We start from the raw sequence: 18,815 nt of genomic DNA, 5'->3' as shown, positions 1-18,815 counted from the left end.
AACAGCTCATCCTATTGTCAGCCCCCTGAAACGGCAACCCAGGTATTTGATACATACCACGCAATCCTCGATATTCCCTTGCTTTACACTGTAAAGTCTACTGCGGCCACCGTGAGCCCTGGGAGTATAACACATCCGACATATACCACCCCAGTGTTTCTAGAGCTGTCGATGCCCGTTGTCCTACACTACAAAGCGAATAAATGGGGCGGTATGTCTGACGAGAGTGCGATATAGCTTCAACGGGAAGACTCAGACCGAACTACGTTCATGAACAGATGCAAATGTAGGCTGGTTTGTGGCGCTTTGCTGCTTGACCACAGCCGGCAGACATGTTGGCCGTCACACAATCTCTTTCATATATATGTAAGGGTCCAGCAGGCAATGAAGGTTGATTTTGCAGCTCGTCACACCATCTTACATGTGGCGTACTTATATCTGCCGTGGGAGCTTGTCATTGGAAGGATTCGAGCATGAGGGCGTAGCCTCGGCCGCCGTCTTCATGACACCTGCCCGCTTGATTGACGGGTATCGACACAATCACAGCTTTATAAGTCTCAGAACTAGATGAAGGACTCAAAGAACTAGCCTCGAGGCTCCAATGTCGCTCAAGTATCGTAGCTTTCCCCGATAACCCACAAATGCCATACTTGGACATTATCCGCATGTGTGACCTGGAACCAGGGATAACTAACTGGCCCTCATGGCAGTCAAGTCGAGTCGCTGTCTCTATCGAAAACTGGCATGGAAAAGCTTACAATGAATTTGTCAACTCAAACGCACATAGCAATTAGCAGCGTCAGTGTCAGTACTTTTGAAACTGTTTGCGAGTTTCCGTCCGCAGATCAGTCAATCCGATCGGAGATCCCACCGACGTACTAGGTCGCTCCGCTGCCGGGTCGACTCGCTTTATATGGCGATTGTCTCCGGTAGGTAGTGGAGAATAGAGGAAACGAAGACAGCGACAAGAAAAATAAATCGTCTCACTTACCATTTACAAGTGGCCCCTCCAATTTCTTTGGTCCGTTCGTAAGTATTCCGCATTTGAACAGACGCCCGTGAATGTATTGGACAAGAAGTCTCACCAGCGCAACCAACTTGTCTCTACTTTAGATGTAGAACCCCAGGCAGGCAGGCTAGTGAGGGGCCACAGTACTTCGTACCCTGGTTGCGGGCCATTTGCGGGGATTTCGGATCAGGCTCATCATTCACGGTACTGTACCGTGGTATTAAGATGCCGTAGATCCTGTTATGCCGAAAAGGTCCTTCCTGTTATGAAAATGGTAAAACGCGAATACGGACATGGGAGCTCTGATACTGTTTTTGAGACGCGTGTTCTATGCTCATTTCCCAGCTTGCTCGATCCATGCCGCCGGAGCTGTTCACTTGATTGAAGCCTGTGAGTCTTTCACTAGAAAACCCTGTGGCCTAGCCTTCTACTGTTACCTTGAGGCCATGAAGCTTTTCAAAAGTAGAGGCTCACAGTTGATCATCGTCTCATATGTTGAATGCTGTTGAATGCAAGGTGGGGTATGTGGAATCGTCCCGGGCAGCAATCCCTGCAAAGTGCACTTAATAGATCGTCCTTTTTTCGACCGGCTAGCCCCTTGAAATAGGTAGTGGACACCAATCCACGGTCCAGCCCAGAGACAGCGGACCGAGGAAACCGTTATTTGTCTCTTGGGTTTGTCGGTTCCTGGTTTTCCGTGTTATAATGGGTGATACTAATTAGGATTAACGTCTTGCCGCTCTTACTCAGGTCCGGCTCACCCATCCAGTCACATGTCTGGGAAACGTCACTTTATGCATAATTATGAATAGCGCCCAAAAACCGGATCCAGAAACGGTTTGGTACACTACGAACCGTTAGGACAATACGGAGTCGCAATATTACGGAGGCCGCAATTAACTACACACATTCAATTACTGACCCTTTCCGATTCCGTCCTCTGCCTGTTAAAAAGCATAGACTTGGCGACGATACGATGATGGCTCACGGTTACTCTCATAGTTCTCTCAGATATTGGTCTCAAAGATAGCGTTCAAAGTACTTCTAGCAGCAGTTTTTCTTCTCATCATCTCGCCCTACTCCACGGCCTACTCATGGGTCAAGCGGATAAGGGTCCTCGCGTTGAGCAACAGCATGGTCGGCAATCCAGGGTTCATCCGTGGCGCTATATATCGAACCAACCCATTGTTCTCCCACCTGTTATAGTAATCTCTTCTACCACCGTCGGGCCGAGATGTAATAACAGGGATATTTCTCTCGGGCCCAATCTACTCTACAAGTATGCTTAGAAGATAATCACGTCCCTATATTTTGCAGGCATAGTGACCAAATGGTAATTATATACTAGAATCACGGTCGGGTAAGGGGTGGGCGATGGTCCTCGTCCTTACAGACGTCTTTTTGACGTTTTATCGGCCGCCTCTTGATTACTGATTCTACTACCACTACTAAAGCTAGCGCTCGCAGTGGACATTGCTGCAGCAATGTACGTACATGGGATTAGTCATGTATTCAGCCACAGTGGCGCTGAGCCACAGGATCTTGCGTTGATTTGGAGGACTGCAAAGGGCTTCCAGGGAACACGAGACAGAGAATTTGATCCTTCTTTTCCGGGGACCCCGCCTTTTAGTGGCAGCATGAAAATGCACTAGTGAATGCTTGAGGTACTTGATCCACACCAACGGCTGGGATCACCGGATGGCAGAGCAGACAGGTCAATCCAACCAAAAGAAATACAACATCATTTTGCTTTAGCCCTTTAACGTACCCCACAAGCAAGTTGGCCACTTTTTCTTGGCACCGTACGAACAACCTTTTAATTAACATCTTTACACATACCAAGATGGGATCGAATTGGAAAGAAAGCGACATGATCCTAGCGTGTCAGGCGCTTCAATCGAAACCCGAATTAAGCATCCGACGCGCTGCTCAACTCTACAATGTCCCTCGTACAACTCTAGCTAACCGAAAACGCGGACTACTATCTCGACGCGATACCCGACAATCTAGTCATAAGCTTACGGAATCAGAAGAGTTAGCGGTCGTACAATACATACTTGACCTAGATTCGCGATCATTTCCTCCCCGGCTCCATGGTGTTAAAGCTATGGCTAACCCTGTTCATCACCCAGAATGCCTTCCGACAACACATCATACGTCTCCAGACTCCGAGGAAGCAGAGCAATCATCGTAACAATGACGGCTCACAATTCAGGGGTACGAATGAATGAATATGGGGATTGCCATAGCCCTAGTGCCGATGCATGGTACGCACGAAATATCGACGGGAAAGTGGCTTTCATGCGCTTAACGTGTGCGGCGATTGGCCATTACTCTCAAGAGTTGAACGGATTGGAATGCGACAGGCCGAGGAAACGTACAAAGCGTCAATTATACCAACCTCACCAGTCTGATCAAGATGCAGACCAGGATGAGGACGCCCCCAGTGACGGTGCTACCGACCCGCACAGCACAACCACTTCATCTTCGAATCGTAGGAGAAATAAGCTTTGTCGCATAGTTGTGTGGAATATTGATCGCCTCAGGTGCAAGGCACATAAGGTGGGGGGTAACCGCGTTTGCATTCAGTGGGGGGCATTTAGTGGGGATCCTGCAGCCCTTCGGCGCTTGCCTCAACCTTACCCTTCGACGTAGCACTACATGCCAGTGTCAAGGCCATAAACATTAATAGGGATGTTTTCATGGGTAATTCCGTTCGAGTTAACGCATGACGCATTTGAGAAGCGAGCGGGTCGCAATCTTGTACTGCATGTGTACCTGACCAAGGTTGATCGATCGTGCGTCTCGCGTCCTGGTCCTGAGCGGATGACTACCTATTGTTGTATTGTAAGTGTATCTAACCAATATGACTAAATGGAATTGCCTATGTCAGGCCTCGGCCAATGTCTGCCAGCCAAAGGATGCTGTTGAATACAAGGGGTCGTGGTCAATTGACCATAAGTCTAGAGTGCCTGAGGCTACAAGGGCTGCATTGGATATTCAGGTCCACACTCCTACAGGCGGAAAAAGAAACAAGCTCAATCAATACAACCATAGAACTTGCCCTGAAGGTACGTCAGAATAGTCCCAAAAGTGTCCTTGTATAGGGAGAGGGGGTTCGGGCAGTGAGGATGGTTTGTTGGATTACAGCCACTCTACAGGCCACACAGCCCGCCACACATGCGGCCCATATATAGGTCTGCTACCAATCATAATCGCACAGAGAGACGGGCAACTCCATCAACACAACAACAGAGCCAATCATATATGAAGACACCTCGTTTCTTACACCAGGCTGTGATGCTCGCCTCTGTTCTGATCCATTGTGTACTAATCTGCAATTATGTTACATCTTGTCGGATAGCAAACACACATATCTACTGTACAAGCGGCTTAGCCACACAACGGGATGGGTGTTTATCCACACACAAATATGTCACGTCCTGGAGCCGACCGCACAGGACAGGCAGATCCAATCAATCAATCAATCAACCACCACCACCATTCAATTAATTGGCCAGACACACGTTCAATACAACATATGTCGCACTATTCTGTTCCATACTGGTCCATTCTGTACTGATCTGAGACTATACCAGTCGGCGCCCATCTCTCTCCCAGTCAATGCCCGAGCTGATTAACGGCTTGTCTTTCAAGGCACATTCAGCATCGAGCGAAGTTGAATCAAGCGTACCCTGGAATAGAATATCATGAGCTTGTGCTTGTAAGGTGGGTCTCGAGCTGGTGCTTGTACTTGTGCTTGTGCTTGAGAGTCGCATCTGGGGTGTGTGGAAGTGGATATAGAAAACGGATGGAACAGTTGCATTACGGAGACACGTAAAATAATCCATTTATGCAGGACTTGGAGGATTGATGTTAGATATAGCTTAGGCGGGCTTGGTCTAAAAGCGGCGCTGCTTGGGTACATACCCCTAGGATTTGCGTTGAAGTAAAAGCCACCTTTCAGGTTCGGGTTTGGTTCGAACCAACGAGAGAACAGAGATGTGAGGTTTCTTGGAGCAGTTGGGGTAGGAACGTGTCTGGAATTCCACGTGGATCACCCCCCGAGCTATATCAGATGAAGTATTCGTTGTTCAAATAAGAACTATCACCAAAGAATACTATCCACTGATTAGCATGCATCCAAAACCTGGGACAGCCCGTGCTCAAACCATCCCAAGCAACAATGACGCAGATCGGGTCAAACTGGGTTATGGCTGGAACGAACTCGGCCGATATTCAACAGCCGTGGACTCGAGTCTAGCTCACGTAATGTCGAATCGATATGTGAAATTCATAAGCAGTGCAAAGAGGATCCCTGTAGCCGACATGGTAATTGCCGGACAGGCTTCCTTGCTTTGTGAAACTGCTGCCCAACGTCAGAGTTCCATAATTGGCTTCTTTTTCAGCAAATTCCCGTATTCTGCAATACATCGCTGAACTTGATGCAAAAGCAGAATAACTTACTGGCTCCTCAGCCGCCAGGGAATTATGAACCGGGTGCAGGTTCCGATCCGAAATGCAGCTCAGTTATCATAATATCAAATGTCTGTCAGAGAAGCCGGCCTTGATAGGAAGGTGCGGCTTTGCTTTGAGACTGTTGGGTTACAGTCACGACCCCGCGCTGCCGTAACACTGAAGCAGTGGGGTGGAGAGAGCAGTCCTCCCATTTATTGCCTCAGTGATTTGATGCGGCAAATGATGAGAGCGACAGATTCTTGAAGACACACGAGATGATCGATGTTCCTCACTCGGCCCCCAATTGTGCATGGCTGTTCGTGGAGTCTGGTCTGGGACCAGGTAATTTGATGCGATGCCATGCGGCATGGGTAGGGGTCGGACTCGAATGCGTTCTTTAGAAGCGCCAGACCATATGCAGAGTGTAATCCCGGGTTGCAGCGGCCGCGTGATGCGAGAATACTTCGCTTAGGCAGGTCGCTGGGCGTTATTTGCAAGGATTTGCAAGTTGGACGTACAAGTAGACTAATAAACGTACTATTCTGAAGTTGCCCTCGCGCCTTCGTCTTCCGCTGACGGAGCACTTGATGAGGCGTCCCACTTGACAGCCGCAATGGATGGGTCTTGGTGCAGTGGAGTGTCGGGCGGTTTGGCCCGAAGCGAGTGTGGTCAAGGACAGGATACTTGCCAACAAGTTGGGGCGCAGATGCAGAGAGTATTGTGAACTTTGCCTTGCGGTAGCAGCAATTTCACAATCATGCCGCACATCGAACTCTGAGAAATTGATCCTCGGCCATAAAAAGAAGGTTGATGGATTTTCATCCCATCAATTATGGGTCCCTCCCTTCCCTGCCATGCCTCATCAAGGTACGTATCTCATTGATCAGGGTTATTTTCAACTCGGAAAGTGCGACGGCTTGATCCGTAAGCAGGTGTCCGCAAGCTGGCGCCCGCTGCCGTTTATGCAGCCATTCAAGGACAAAAGCGTTGTTCCACACGCGAGTCCTCAATCACAGACCCGAAAATAGCAATTCGTGCCTGGGAGTCCCAGATGTACGCTCTGCTTGGGCGGCAGATGGGCGTGGCGTCGGCCATGAGGTCCAGGCACTTCATACCACCCACCGCCACTGCGACTGTGACAGCACGAGATTGAAGGAGCCTCATCTCAGCTACAGCTGCACCTTTTATCTGTAACATTCACAGCTGGGGGCATGGGGCAACTTTAATCTCACCGTCCTTTCTCACCAAGATTTTCCAACCTGATGGTACCGCATTATCCATCCCGTGGCTCATTTTGGGCGAATACTCTGTGAAGCACCAGCCAGCTGCTAGCATGTCCTTGCTTGCCAAGTTCCATGAAGCCGCAGCAATCGCTGATCACATCCTAGTTACTGTCCGCATCAAGATTGTGCTACTTCTGCCATCTACCCCTGACTTGAGAAATCATGACAATTTTCAATCCGGTACGAAGTGGTGACTTCTCCTCTCGACCCCGGTAATTCTTCGTCATGGACTCTCAATCATTCCAGTAAGCTGTCGCCGCTCCAGACGCTGCGTGTAGGCACCCGTCCCGGTTCCGGGAGTTGTGGTGTGCCGGTGCACGTCACTTGTCATGAATCGTTTCACGATCATGCTTATTATACATGCGCCAAGTATGAACCCAGTACCAGTCCTCTGGAAAATTGTATGGGAGTACGAAGCAGACCTGGTATCACAGAACCAAAGTATGTATGCACGATGATATCTGGGTCATGGTGGGGGAAACCAGTAACATGAGTGTCCGGTTGTCTCTACATACTACAAAGGAGATAAAAATCTGCTTCCCAGTATCTTGATGTTGTAGTATAGTTGTTTGGTCATCGCCAAGTTGACGGGGAGTACCCACCCAGTATTGACGCAGGACGGAGTGCTAATTGTGTGGCGTCGACGGCGGTGGTCATACAACACATTGGCACTAGCACCAAACCAGTCATTCGTCCATATTAAAACACACCTTGCCTTCGCTTGAGTTACACAACTTAGGCACCGGGTGCTCACTATCGTCCTGTCGGTTCCCGGATATCCTTAAGCTTACGTACCGTCTCGTGCTGCTGGTATGATTTGACGGTCAACGGAGATTCTTTCAGCTCAGGTCGCTCCCTATGATCCACGGCTAGCTCCGTGTTTCCCTTTCAAGGTCGACAACAACTTCATTGAGGGCCGATTTGTCGCCCATTTGCCTGACCATTTCCCGATCTCATCCACGGAATGGCATTCATAAGGCTTAAACAGAACCAATACTGCACTATCCGCGCCAATCAGGCATCTGATCCAGGAACAGCTAGGGTCTTCGTCTCGAGGTGTCCAACCTAGGAGGGAGTCCTCGTGGCACTCACTCTCGTGAGCACTGAGAAAATGCTACCTGTAGGTCGGAAGATCGGGCGGTCACTACCGTATTGAGACATTGTGTGTGTACCTGAATGTTCCCAGTTCTGGTGTCTGGGGGGTGGGAGCTTCAGCGCGCTTCCCCGCAAACAAGGGCTTTAGTCTGAGTAGATCCCGCCACTGTTCCGAGGCAGTGAATTTTTGACTGCCGTCTTCCCTTACGTCTCATGTACTAACTACTATTTGATATTCTTCTGCTAATACTGCACCATCGGAAGTTGTGCTTCCTCTCCCGCTTCCTTTGCTTTTGGTTTTGGCCACGTCTCTGCGGCCTAATCTCGGACTCTCGCGCCTCGGCGTATGCATTCTTGAGACGTTGTGGTATCTCAGGACAAGCTATCAGCCTCACATGCAGCCTTCTCTCGATATAGTATGGGAACTTGCGTATCCGCGGTTTTGCCGGCATTGCATAGCAGTACTCTGCCGCCGGGTCTGTCGGTATGGGATCCGCGTTGCGAGGGCTTTCCCAGTTTCCTTGCTGTCTGCCTTTCCTGTGTAACTAGTGGCTGGTATGGTGCTGCCGTAGAACCAGGCCGGCTATAATTTCCACGTCGTTAGATATAAGGAAAGTAACTATTATAGTAGTTATGTAACCTCTAGTAAGAGGTCCATACCTAGACCCTCTATAGTGCATTAACGCTAGGGAACTATCTCTTTCATCTTATTTTAATATAATAATAGATTATGGTAGCTATATACTAGGTTATAATCGTTTATGTCACAAGAGGAGGACCAAGCCCCTAGGCCAATAGACCAAAAGATCTAGAAATGTTAGTGTTACTGACATTTGGTCTGTCAGAGAACAGAATGCCATAGGCACCGGTGGGACACCGGTGGGGCTCTGGTGTAGGAATGTGCGAGTCATGACACGATATGGAAGTCTTGGTTTGCGGAACAATCGGGGAAACTAGTGCTCCGCGGCTCCGACGTCGGGTTCTAGCTATCTATGTAAGGGGCGGAGGCCCGGGAAGAAGATAGAGGGAGAGTAGAGATCAATGCATCACCGTGGGCACCCCTACCTGAGACCGCCAGTGACCACCCGGTATTACGTAGGAGGGACGCCCGTTACTCCCCATCACTCTGTACTATTGCCTTCGGCCTAGCCGTACCCTGACATGGTCCCACTAACTGCTATATACAGCACTATGTGGCTCTGTAATCGCCAGCGCTGTGACAGTTTATTAACTAATTTCATCGCTTTATCACAGTGACTAGTTAATGTTTTCTTCTTTTTATATTTTAAGTGTCTGCTGTGGGCGGCTATATGGAGTTTCTATCAGATAGGGCACCTGGTTCCTAGGTTCAGAAATAATATGGCACTAGAGAAGACTATTGTCACTTGAAGTTCAGAAGGCGAAAGGAACCCCTCTTCTCAAAAGTAACACCAAAGTTACCGACATGTTCTAAAGCATCTATAAAAGGCAGAGCAACGGGAGTTCGCGAGAACAGAAGTGTCAGAGCCACAAGTGTCATCCGAGGCGGGCCGGCTTCCACCAGGAAGGAAGTCGTTTGTGGCGGCTAGAGAGCCGCTTGTGGCGAATGAGAGCTGTTGAAGCCGTTTGCAGCGGATAGGGAATCGCTTGGTTGCAGATAAAGAGCCGCTATCCAAGATGTTGGCCGAAGTCGAAGGAACACAGACATGCGGAAGCAAACATCCAGAATCCAACAGAGAACCTCGGCTGGCTATAAGTAAGGAGTCGAGACGGAGGAAGATAGAGAGGGGAGAGATGAATGAACTACTGTGGATACCCCTACCTGCCATCACCAAGTGACCACCAGTGAACACCAGGTGACCACCAGGGGGACACGCCTATTTCTCCCCTTCACTCTGTACTATCGCCTTCGGTCCAGGCCGTACCCTGACAAGAAGACAGACAGACAAGAACACACCTCATTTATATACAATCTTACGCACTGCTGACTACTCGATTGGACACACGTGATATTCGACAGTTTCAGCTATGTGTTAGAGGCGGTTTAAGTAAGTATACGATATTATACTATGACGTTTAACGTGATTCATAAGCGAGTCGCGCACTTTTCAGTATACTACATCTTTCCAGTCTAATTACGTAACTACAACGCCGTAAATAAATTGAAATTAGTCGCTGTTTAACTAATTAGTCGATTCTACACCTTTATTATAGGTTCGCATATTATAACTAGCATTTCCGTAGTTACTACAGCAGCGTGCACGCGATTCGGTTCTCTTTACGCGGCCACCCTGATACTATATTTCTTAACCTAGCTACGTATTTGCATCTTTCTGATTAAGCAAGTCCTCCCTCAGCTACTATAAGCGCTCCTCTAAGCCTTACACGTGTCTTTTTTAATCGGCAATCATCACATTTAGAGAGGATGAGATTTACATTTCAGCCCGTAAATCCTATCTAAACTAGCGGTACTAATATAGTGGTTACATAACCTCTAATAGAAGGGCTATATATAGCTCTTTCACAGTAGTAGATAACTAATACAAGGGAATCATCTGGTTAATTTCCTCTTTAACATAACAATTGTATATCATAGTAACTATACATTCGGCCCTAATAGTAATACCCGTTGCTCCTATCCGAGTATGCGGTAATCATATAGTAACACGAGAAGTTGTATTTATACACTCTGCATTTCCTCATATCAAAATTTCATCGCTTGTGGCAGCCAACTTCAAGCAAGGCGCCTGTAAGCTGATCGACGGTCCCACTTTGCTATGGAAGAGGTCCTCCGCTTACCAGCTTCATGAAGTGTCGTGCCGGTGGTATGCTACTCTACGTCGTCGTTGAGGTGGTCGTCCACTATTGAAGACGTCACCCTGACTGGCTATATCCGCCAATCTAAGATCATGCCACTCGTCTCCCAACAAGCGCAATGGTAACCTGGAGTCATCACGTCTCCCTCTTATTTAGGCCAGTCCGAGGCGGAGAGGATGGTCAAGTACACGTACAAAAAGCCACGACGATGACGGCAATCCCATGATGAGAGAGACACTATGCCTAAAGGGTATTTCGTAGCTCAGGAAAGTAGATTGACAAGTGATGATCCGCTTTCCCATGTGGTCGCGAGGTTGCAGGATTGACACTGCCTACCAGGCCAAGCGCCACTTCTTCCCCAAGTTCAATTTGAGATTCATACCAGCACGTCGGCTATCGAAGGAGAGGTCTTGGTAGACCTTCGGTGTCAATGGCGAAAAGTCAGGCCACTTCTGGAAGACATCTCGCGAGATCTTCATTCTTCTTGTCTCTGGTTTTCTCCATAGCTGTGCCCTAGACACGGGGCAGCTACCTTTCGCAAAGTTCCAGGAGATAACTCAAGTCTATATATGGCATTGGCTGTCGAGTTACTTTGCCAAAAGGCGAAAGGTTCGAAGGTCAAGGTATTAACGCCATCACAACGACCGTGACTTCTGCCTCAAGGGATATGGAAGTAGCATGCGATGGAATCCACTGAAAATCATGTTGGATGTATTTTGTTAAATACCATGGCATCATGCAGGCAGCTCTTGGAGAAACAACTGCTTAAAGCCTCCCAGGTGAGTTTACTTATCATTCTTCGTTAGACCTCTTTGCAGCAACCACGACTCGAAAAAAAGGGTCTATGCTTCAAAGTCTGCAGCTCATTCAACAATTGACTAACGCGAATCTCTAGGGCAAATCAGAGGTCCCAAGCAGACAAGAAAACATCAGATTACTCACGATAAATCCTCAGGATGAACCCTATGTACATTTTGATGGGCGAACCGGCAACATGTGGCCAGGGCAAACAGGTTGATTCCTACAACTCCGAGGGAAGAAGCATTGACTGATACAGTTCTATGTTCCCCACGTCCCTCTCCCCCAATAAACATGATACACGCCTCCATACTTGATGGGCGGAAAATGCTGTTTAGACTAATACCATCCAAAACGCCATATATGCCTTGGTCTTCCGGCCCATGAACCTGCATTCGGAGGTCCTTCACCCCCCTCCCCCACGCCTTCCCGTGGGGTGACAACAGGCGCTGTCGTCCACTCGGACCAGGGCTTCATAAATCTCGTCGACATCAACATGCTGCATTAGAATATCGACCCCGTAGACACGGGGCAGTCGATTTGCCTGTGGGTGGGAACAGGCCGCCACAGCCTCTACTTTATTCTCCCAATGTAATGCCGGAGGACCCGGATGTACAGATTGGACGCTTGAAAGCCACCAGAAGTGCACTGACGGTAGTGTTTAGAATGCATTCCTTGCAAGCACATCCATACGAGCAAGACCTACAAGTAGGTGGTCTGCTTGCAACAAGGTCTTGCCGCGTGACGTCGCCGCTTTCGGAATGTAATCCCGTTCCTGGCGTTATCACACCACCAGTTTTGATTATCGGCATGAATCATACCTTGATGATCGCAATGTTTCGTAGTGATTCAAAACATGCCTCGTCCGCTTGCCAGGCGTACAAAGCTGTAAGGCACGTTTTGACCAACAAGGAGCCTCAGCATCTCCACTGTGGTGAAAGCTGTGGTATCAGCAACACCGTATGCAGCAAACCCACTCTGCTCTGCGATGACTCCAGGATCACCCTTTCGTGGGCCATCGGCTAAGTCAAGAAATACCTTCCGAGAGTTGGCATGTGCTGAAGCCCTTGAGCCACCAAAGGCACGGACGAGAAGGCCCACGATGTTGCTCTTCTCCGGGCCGAGAGCAGAGACGATGACAAACGGACTTGCACCGTCACTGACCATACGTGCCCGCTGGAGGCTCTCCAGGCTGTTAAATGGCTCAATGACCATGCCCCGAGCGAGCGCGATAGGGGTTCGGAAGCCAACAGTGTAGACTTTGCCCACTTGGAGGGCCTTCAGAGCGAAGATAGCAGATGCGGCATCATCCGAACTGGAGGCCAGCACAAGAGCCGTGCGACCAAAGTAAGCCGATGGGGCCAAGTCGCGTGTCAACGTGCTTAAGATGCCACGCCAACTTGCGTTGTCAAATATGAGCGAGGCACTAGCGGGTAACCCGGAGTTCAAGTTGGATGAGGAACCGAACGGCGAATCGCTGTGGCGCGTCGGACTCGACGGGATCGAGGCAGGGGCTGACTCTGGCGTCGACGTTGACGAGGATCGCACAACGATCGTATCAATCATGCCAATGACTCGAGCTGCCTCGGATAATATAGGGCCCGAGCCATTTCTTAGCCGCGCAAAGAAGGCGCTGTTGCTCATGATGCTCGAGAAGGCGACCGGAGGACTCAAGTAGGCACCGCCAAAGGCCTTCTGGTTACACCATGCTTCCACACAACCAACACCCTTTGACGTTCTCTCCACCACGGCGAAGTGATGCGGTAGCCCGAGTTCGTTGAAGCATTTCTCATAGAAAGGTGCTTGCGGCGTGGAAATGCGCGATGCCGGGCTGCTGATACCGTATATGCTCTTCTTTGGAAGTTGACCCAAAAGTGACAGTGCAGCATTGATCTCAGCAGCGCTCATTTGACCAGGAGCAGCGATGATGGGCAGTAAGGGGTGGGTGATGGGTGTAAACACCTTGTTCAAAGTTCGCGAGAACTGGCCTGTTTCGCCCATGTTCACCATGGACAGTGGTGGCGCGTCGGGGTACTCTGATCTTATCTTGGAACGGAAATACTCGAGCTCGAAGTTTTCGTTGTGGTCATTAATGAAAGCAATCATCTTGACAATATCGGCGTATTTTCTCGACTCGAGGAAGATGGACTGAGCTTGTACGGATGGCCATTTGAAAGTGCTAGAGAAGTCGTGAAATGCGGACATGATACGGCTGCTACCTCTTTGTTCGTAAAGCTTCTGGCGAATAGTTACTGGAAGCCACACCTCGACGTCAATGTACTCGACACCCCACTGTATGGCTCGATAGAGATACTCGTAATAGAGGTCGGGGTTGTCCATGGGGAAACGTCCGTTTTCCCTTGTACACCTCGTTGTGAAGATAATAGGTAGCTCGGTCCTCTGACGAAGCAACATGAGTTGCTCCCCAACATAGCTGAGACTGGGTACCTCTGAAAAGGAGCCGTCGCTCAAGGGCTCTGTCAGTAAGTCCACGCGGATCTCCACAGCATCGGCACCGACGGTGAGAATGTCAATATTTGGAAGTGCCGCATGTACATCCGGAAAGGTAGTTGATATAAAATACGTCCGTGGTTTTGCCATCAAGGCTTCGTGATGATTTATTTGGCCTAGGACAAAGGACGTGAAACGGGCCAGATCCCGACGGAAAAAGGGTGCTTCCGTGTATAAGAACTCGTAATCGCATTGCGCTGACAGCAGCCCATCTGGCGGCATTCCCAAGTTGACGCAATGTGCGTTGATGGCGACTACCAGTGCTGTGTTTCGCGTTGCGATATCTTCCACTGCCTTCTTGGCCAAAACGCCAATAACCATGTCCTGGTCCGCCGAGGTAACACCCTGGAATCCGTCGACAAGTCGGTATGGTTTTCCCAACACATCTGCAAACACTGACACGATCTTTTCTTGCCCGTGACCGTAGACAATAACAACTATCCGAGTGTCCCCTCTCTGGGGACCGCTTCCAAACTTGATCCCGTTAGCAGCTGGCGACATGGAGCGCCGATCCATGTCCATTTCAACGGCCGCCATCGCCGATCCATTCATACTTCGCGGCCGCGCTGGCGTCGGTGGTGCCTGGAGTTGTTGGACCGTGGTCATCTTGCCGAACCGTATGGGACCTCTCTAATGTGATGGTGAGAAGAGGCCCGAGGCGGCGGTACGTCCTATGTCCGAAAATGATCGAAGTTGATGGTCAGATTGCCTAAGCTGCTGACCCCAATACGCGCCTCCAAATAGATTTCGAGATGCTGTTGGCCAAGAGAGCGAAGGGCCTTCTGAGTCGGGCTTTGCATGACACAACCGTCAACCGCCTAAGAGTGAGACGTAGTGAAGTGGATGTTTAGATATGATGCAGTTGATAGCCACGAGGGCCACGCAGCGTATTCAGATAAGTGGTAGCCTCCAGGTTAGGATGTATGTCTCAATTGAGGGATGGCCAACGAGCATTGGACAAACGCTGCAGGTGTGGCCCTCAAGGACGGACCACTTTTGGCGATCGACGATGTAAGTGCTAGGTGCTAGAGTTGTTGCGGTAGACAAGACGGCACAGTGTGCAATGGGACTAGACGTTATCGCGAGGTAGTTGGCGGTGGGAGGGTTATGATAAGAGCGGAAGAATATGGATCAGTGGTAAGTGGTGACTGCGACTTGTTTCCAGTAGATGTGGTTATAATTATTCCAGCTACCAAATCGCAGTATTCTCCACGGCAGGCTCGGCGCAATCGGATTCGATGGAGCGATATGTGAGCCTCACAAGCCCAGTCACAACAAGCCTTGGGGGTTGCAGATTTCGTGGCAAGCCGGGGTGGGGTGGGGCTGTTTGAAAAGCTGGGCTCCAGGAGCTTGCTTTCTGGGCGTTCCTCGAGTGACCACCGAAGACTTGAAGAACTCAGATCCGATATGCACGATTGTTAATCTCTTAAGATAGATTCGAGGATAGATCCACACAGCCGGTTAGATCAGGCACATGTGTAGTAATCTGCGGTCGAGCAGCCTGAATGGAACGGATGAGCGGGCGTCGCAAGGGAGCGAATATGATCCTGATGATGCAAGTTAAATACGGGAAGCGGTTGCAGTTTGGGGCTGGATCGCAGTAGCACCTGCCACCTGTAACCCGTGGGGAATATGAGCACTGAGCGAGCTAAGGCACGGGCAGGCCTACGACAGACCCCTGGACCCCCCACCAGGCCCGCCAAGCTTCAGCCAAAATATTTCGCCGACGCTGTGTCCCACCAAAGGCGCAATGCGAGTGTGGGTTTGGACGGGGCCCCACTCGTCGTTTCTACTATTTCGGCCAGAGTGCAGACCTATTCAGTTGTCACCAAGGCAGGAGGACACAAACGCATGGCATATCGGCGACGCGCGCCCCTCTGGGTGTAGCAGCATATTGAGTCTAGGAGGTTGGCGGGAATTTCGAGCAAAACGGCTTCGTCCAATATCCCTGCATCCCGTGCTGCAAGTGTTGGAGACGACACGGCTCGAGGTCATCAGACAACTCCGACTTAGCGCACTATAGTTACAGCATCTCCTTACATTATACCAGTAGAGGTCTGGCCATCCGTTATTACCCGGTAGTGAATATAATCTCAACAGATATGTGTAGCGTATTAATCGACTACGGGGTTTCAACACGTGATAACCGGTCGATATTGTTTGTGGTAAAGCATTCTGGAAGCGTTACCGAGAACCCAGGACGGGCCAATGCCGGGCCACAACCCGAAACTGCCAATAAAACCCAATAACAAGCCGCTCAGTGTGTATATGCTCTTGCCTATTCTGACGCAGGGCAGCCGCCACCGTCAGTTCGAGCAGCGGTAAGTCCTTAGTCATGTGTTCCCGGCTTGTGGAGCACGGCATAGATCGAAAGTTGTGCCACAAGTAACAACACTCTTGAAGAAGATGTTCCTTGGCCCTTGTTGTTGTTGTTCACGATCTATTGACAAGGACCTTGCAAGGATCACAAGGAACCATTGAAAATGCCCCCCCCCTGCCCCCCCAAAAAAAAACTTGGTATTGCATCGTTATCGTGTTGTGTGTACGACACACTCGGCCCACGATATCCGCAGTTTGCTTGGGACCTGGCAATGCTTCAGCACAGTCCTACCAGAGTCTGGCAAATGCACTTTACAAGCAGTGTTGATTATTTCCATACTGAGCTTCAGGTCCCCGTCGAAGTATCACTTGCATGTGTTTCATCCCAAAATGGAGGGAGCTACAGTGATTGGCCAGAGCATTATCCAGGGAGCCATGAGGGGTACTGGGTGGCTGGAACTGGGGTCAAACACAAACGGTACCTAAAAATTTGGGGAAGCTCCTTCAACGTTTTCTCGCTCCGCACCAAGATTTACCGCTGGCTCCCTATTTCTGGATCTTCACCACGCAATTTCTCCGCCAATCGCTGACGAGCAGATTCAACGACCAGCTCCCAGGGAACCGTCTACTGTCGGGCCTGAATCCAGACCATCAGCCTTGGCATTATTAGGGGTTGCGTTCTGGATGAAGTCAATCCGTGCAGTCAAGACCAATCAACCATCAGGTTGAGCCATGGGGCTTTTCCCTTTTCGTCTTTCACAAATCGGTGGCATGTTGGAGGTAACGTTCCTGGTATCCGTAATCTGCGGTTAAAACATAATCCTACACAAAATCCCAGCTCTCAACGGCGATATTACATGATGGACTAGTAGGTGCCGTTCAGAAACCGAGGTATTGTGCCTGTATTCATTCATTGCTGTACCAGACAACCGTATTTGCAATTGCATAGAATACAGAAATTGCTGATCACTTCATCTGGCTCAAGATCTCACTGAGAGCTGGCCCGAGCCTCTACCCAGTGGTCCAAACTGATGGAGTATGGGTTTGCGTGCCACGCCGAGTTATGCCAGTAATGCATGATGAAAGTCGTCTCCTGAAGGCTTGCGAATTTTGCCTGCCAGGGGCTTTGGGGCTTCACGTTGATCATATAAACACCAACAATCTAGGTGACGCGTTAAACATTGATAAGATAAGATCGGAGGCTTATCCCTTGAAATCACTGACCTCCAATGTTCAAGGTTGTCCGTGGCCATCACAAGCACTATCCAGCATTTGTCAGCCCACCTCATACCTCGTCAGACAACAAGTCCCAATAATGATATCTCACCCTACCAAGCCCCAGCCAATTCAGTTTCGATCTCTTCAAATACACCAAGACCTTTCCTGCCCAAGGCTGTGCCAACACCCACGGCCTTGGCCCCAACGGCTCTCATCCGACGATATCCAGCAGCATCTTCAACGCCGCCAACCCCAATGATGTCCACCCGGCTAGTCTCCTCTGTTCGATCTAGCAGCCTCCGTAGCGTGGCAACGTTTCCCAGCGCCAAAGGATGAAGGGGCGCCCCCGCCATTCCTCCAATACCAGACCCCGCTAATTGGGGCTGCCCTTCGGTATCAGACAGCACCAGGCACGAACCCAGCGTGTTCGTCGCAGTGAGAAAACTCACATCACATGGATAGCCTGTTGCCTGAAGTGCAGCGACGAGCGTCTCAAACTGCCCTTCATGAGTATAGGGCGGCGTCTTGAGCCCATACGGAATCCGAGGCAATCTACTCTCATGAATGGTTTGCTGTATTTTCGCGAGATATCTGTTTAAGGATTCGCCAGAGTATGCCGGTGGTGGCGCATTGGGGATATTCGGACAGCTCAGATTGATCTCCATGGCAAGGGGCATCCTGACGTCTTTGCTATGTTGAGCAATTAATAGGTAGCTTTGTGCAACCTCAGACGGAGTCCCGGTCACCGAGATGATGAACGGCTTCGTCGACGACTTTGAGAGGCCATCCGATATCGTCTTGATATGGCATAGTGTAGTCCCTAGCGGGATAGGGCTATATCCTAGGTTATTCAGACTAGCTATGTCGGTGCTCGAAGGTGAGCTAAGGTCCGCGCTAGCAACATGACTCCCAGGGTCGAAGAAGGTGTATTGGTGGATGGCCGGGTCATGATCGAATCCCTTTAGTAGAGAAGTTCGCACAGTGACTGCTCCGATGGAAGGACATGCGAAGAGACCTTCGAGATTCTCGAGCGTAGTTGCCCAGGGGTTTGCTGAATTAAGCAAAGGTGGGTGAATATTGATCACAGGGGGGGAGTACCCATCTCAGGTGGCCGATCCTCCAACGAAAAATTCGTAGTTTCCGCCATGGAACTCTTACATTAATTGAATTATTGTGATGATTGTCCCCAGATGGACTTGAAGGTCGAACAATCTCGGGCGCCGTATGCCAGCAAGTCGCGGGGCAGATAAGATAAGAGGATGCCAGCCTACAGAGTCCGAAGTATGATCGGTAGATTCCGAGATGAATCCGCATATACTCCACTCCAT

At 49.8% G+C, this 18,815-nt stretch overlaps 4 protein-coding genes across 4 annotated transcripts; 2 read left to right on the top strand and 2 right to left on the bottom strand.

The window, feature by feature from the left end:
* Positions 1–3,024: 3,024 nt before the first annotated feature.
* Positions 3,025–3,736, top strand: BCR38DRAFT_431817 (uncharacterized protein). The gene has a single exon (XM_040860131.1). The coding sequence runs from the start codon at positions 3,143–3,145 to the stop codon at positions 3,662–3,664; it is 522 nt and encodes a 173-aa protein (XP_040716233.1). The 5' UTR covers positions 3,025–3,142; the 3' UTR covers positions 3,665–3,736.
* A 2,309-nt stretch (positions 3,737–6,045) lies between these two features.
* BCR38DRAFT_523614 (uncharacterized protein) lies at positions 6,046–6,898 on the top strand. Its single transcript, XM_040865267.1, has 2 exons — positions 6,046–6,334; positions 6,400–6,898. The coding sequence occupies exons 1-2, from the start codon at positions 6,085–6,087 to the stop codon at positions 6,618–6,620; spliced, it is 471 nt and encodes a 156-aa protein (XP_040716232.1). The 5' UTR covers positions 6,046–6,084; the 3' UTR covers positions 6,621–6,898.
* Positions 6,899–12,288: 5,390 nt separating this feature from the next.
* On the bottom strand, positions 12,289–14,556 carry BCR38DRAFT_457335 (pentafunctional AROM polypeptide; the record flags this gene model as incomplete). Its single annotated transcript, XM_040862028.1, has 1 exon — positions 12,289–14,556. One exon carries the CDS (start codon positions 14,554–14,556, stop codon positions 12,289–12,291), a length of 2,268 nt encoding a protein of 755 aa, XP_040716231.1.
* A 3,041-nt stretch (positions 14,557–17,597) lies between these two features.
* Positions 17,598–18,815, bottom strand: BCR38DRAFT_457334 (uncharacterized protein; the record flags this gene model as incomplete). The annotated part of the gene is made up of 2 exons (XM_040862027.1): positions 17,598–18,589; positions 18,806–18,815. 2 exons carry the CDS (start codon positions 18,813–18,815, stop codon positions 17,598–17,600), a joined length of 1,002 nt encoding a protein of 333 aa, XP_040716230.1.

Source organism: Pseudomassariella vexata (genome assembly GCF_002105095.1).
Source record: "Pseudomassariella vexata strain CBS 129021 chromosome Unknown BCR38scaffold_6, whole genome shotgun sequence".
In the NCBI taxonomy this organism is placed as follows: Eukaryota; Fungi; Ascomycota; class Sordariomycetes; order Amphisphaeriales; family Pseudomassariaceae; genus Pseudomassariella; species Pseudomassariella vexata.
Note: the sequence above shows the minus strand (reverse complement) of the source record. Positions and strands in the feature narration are given on the sequence as shown.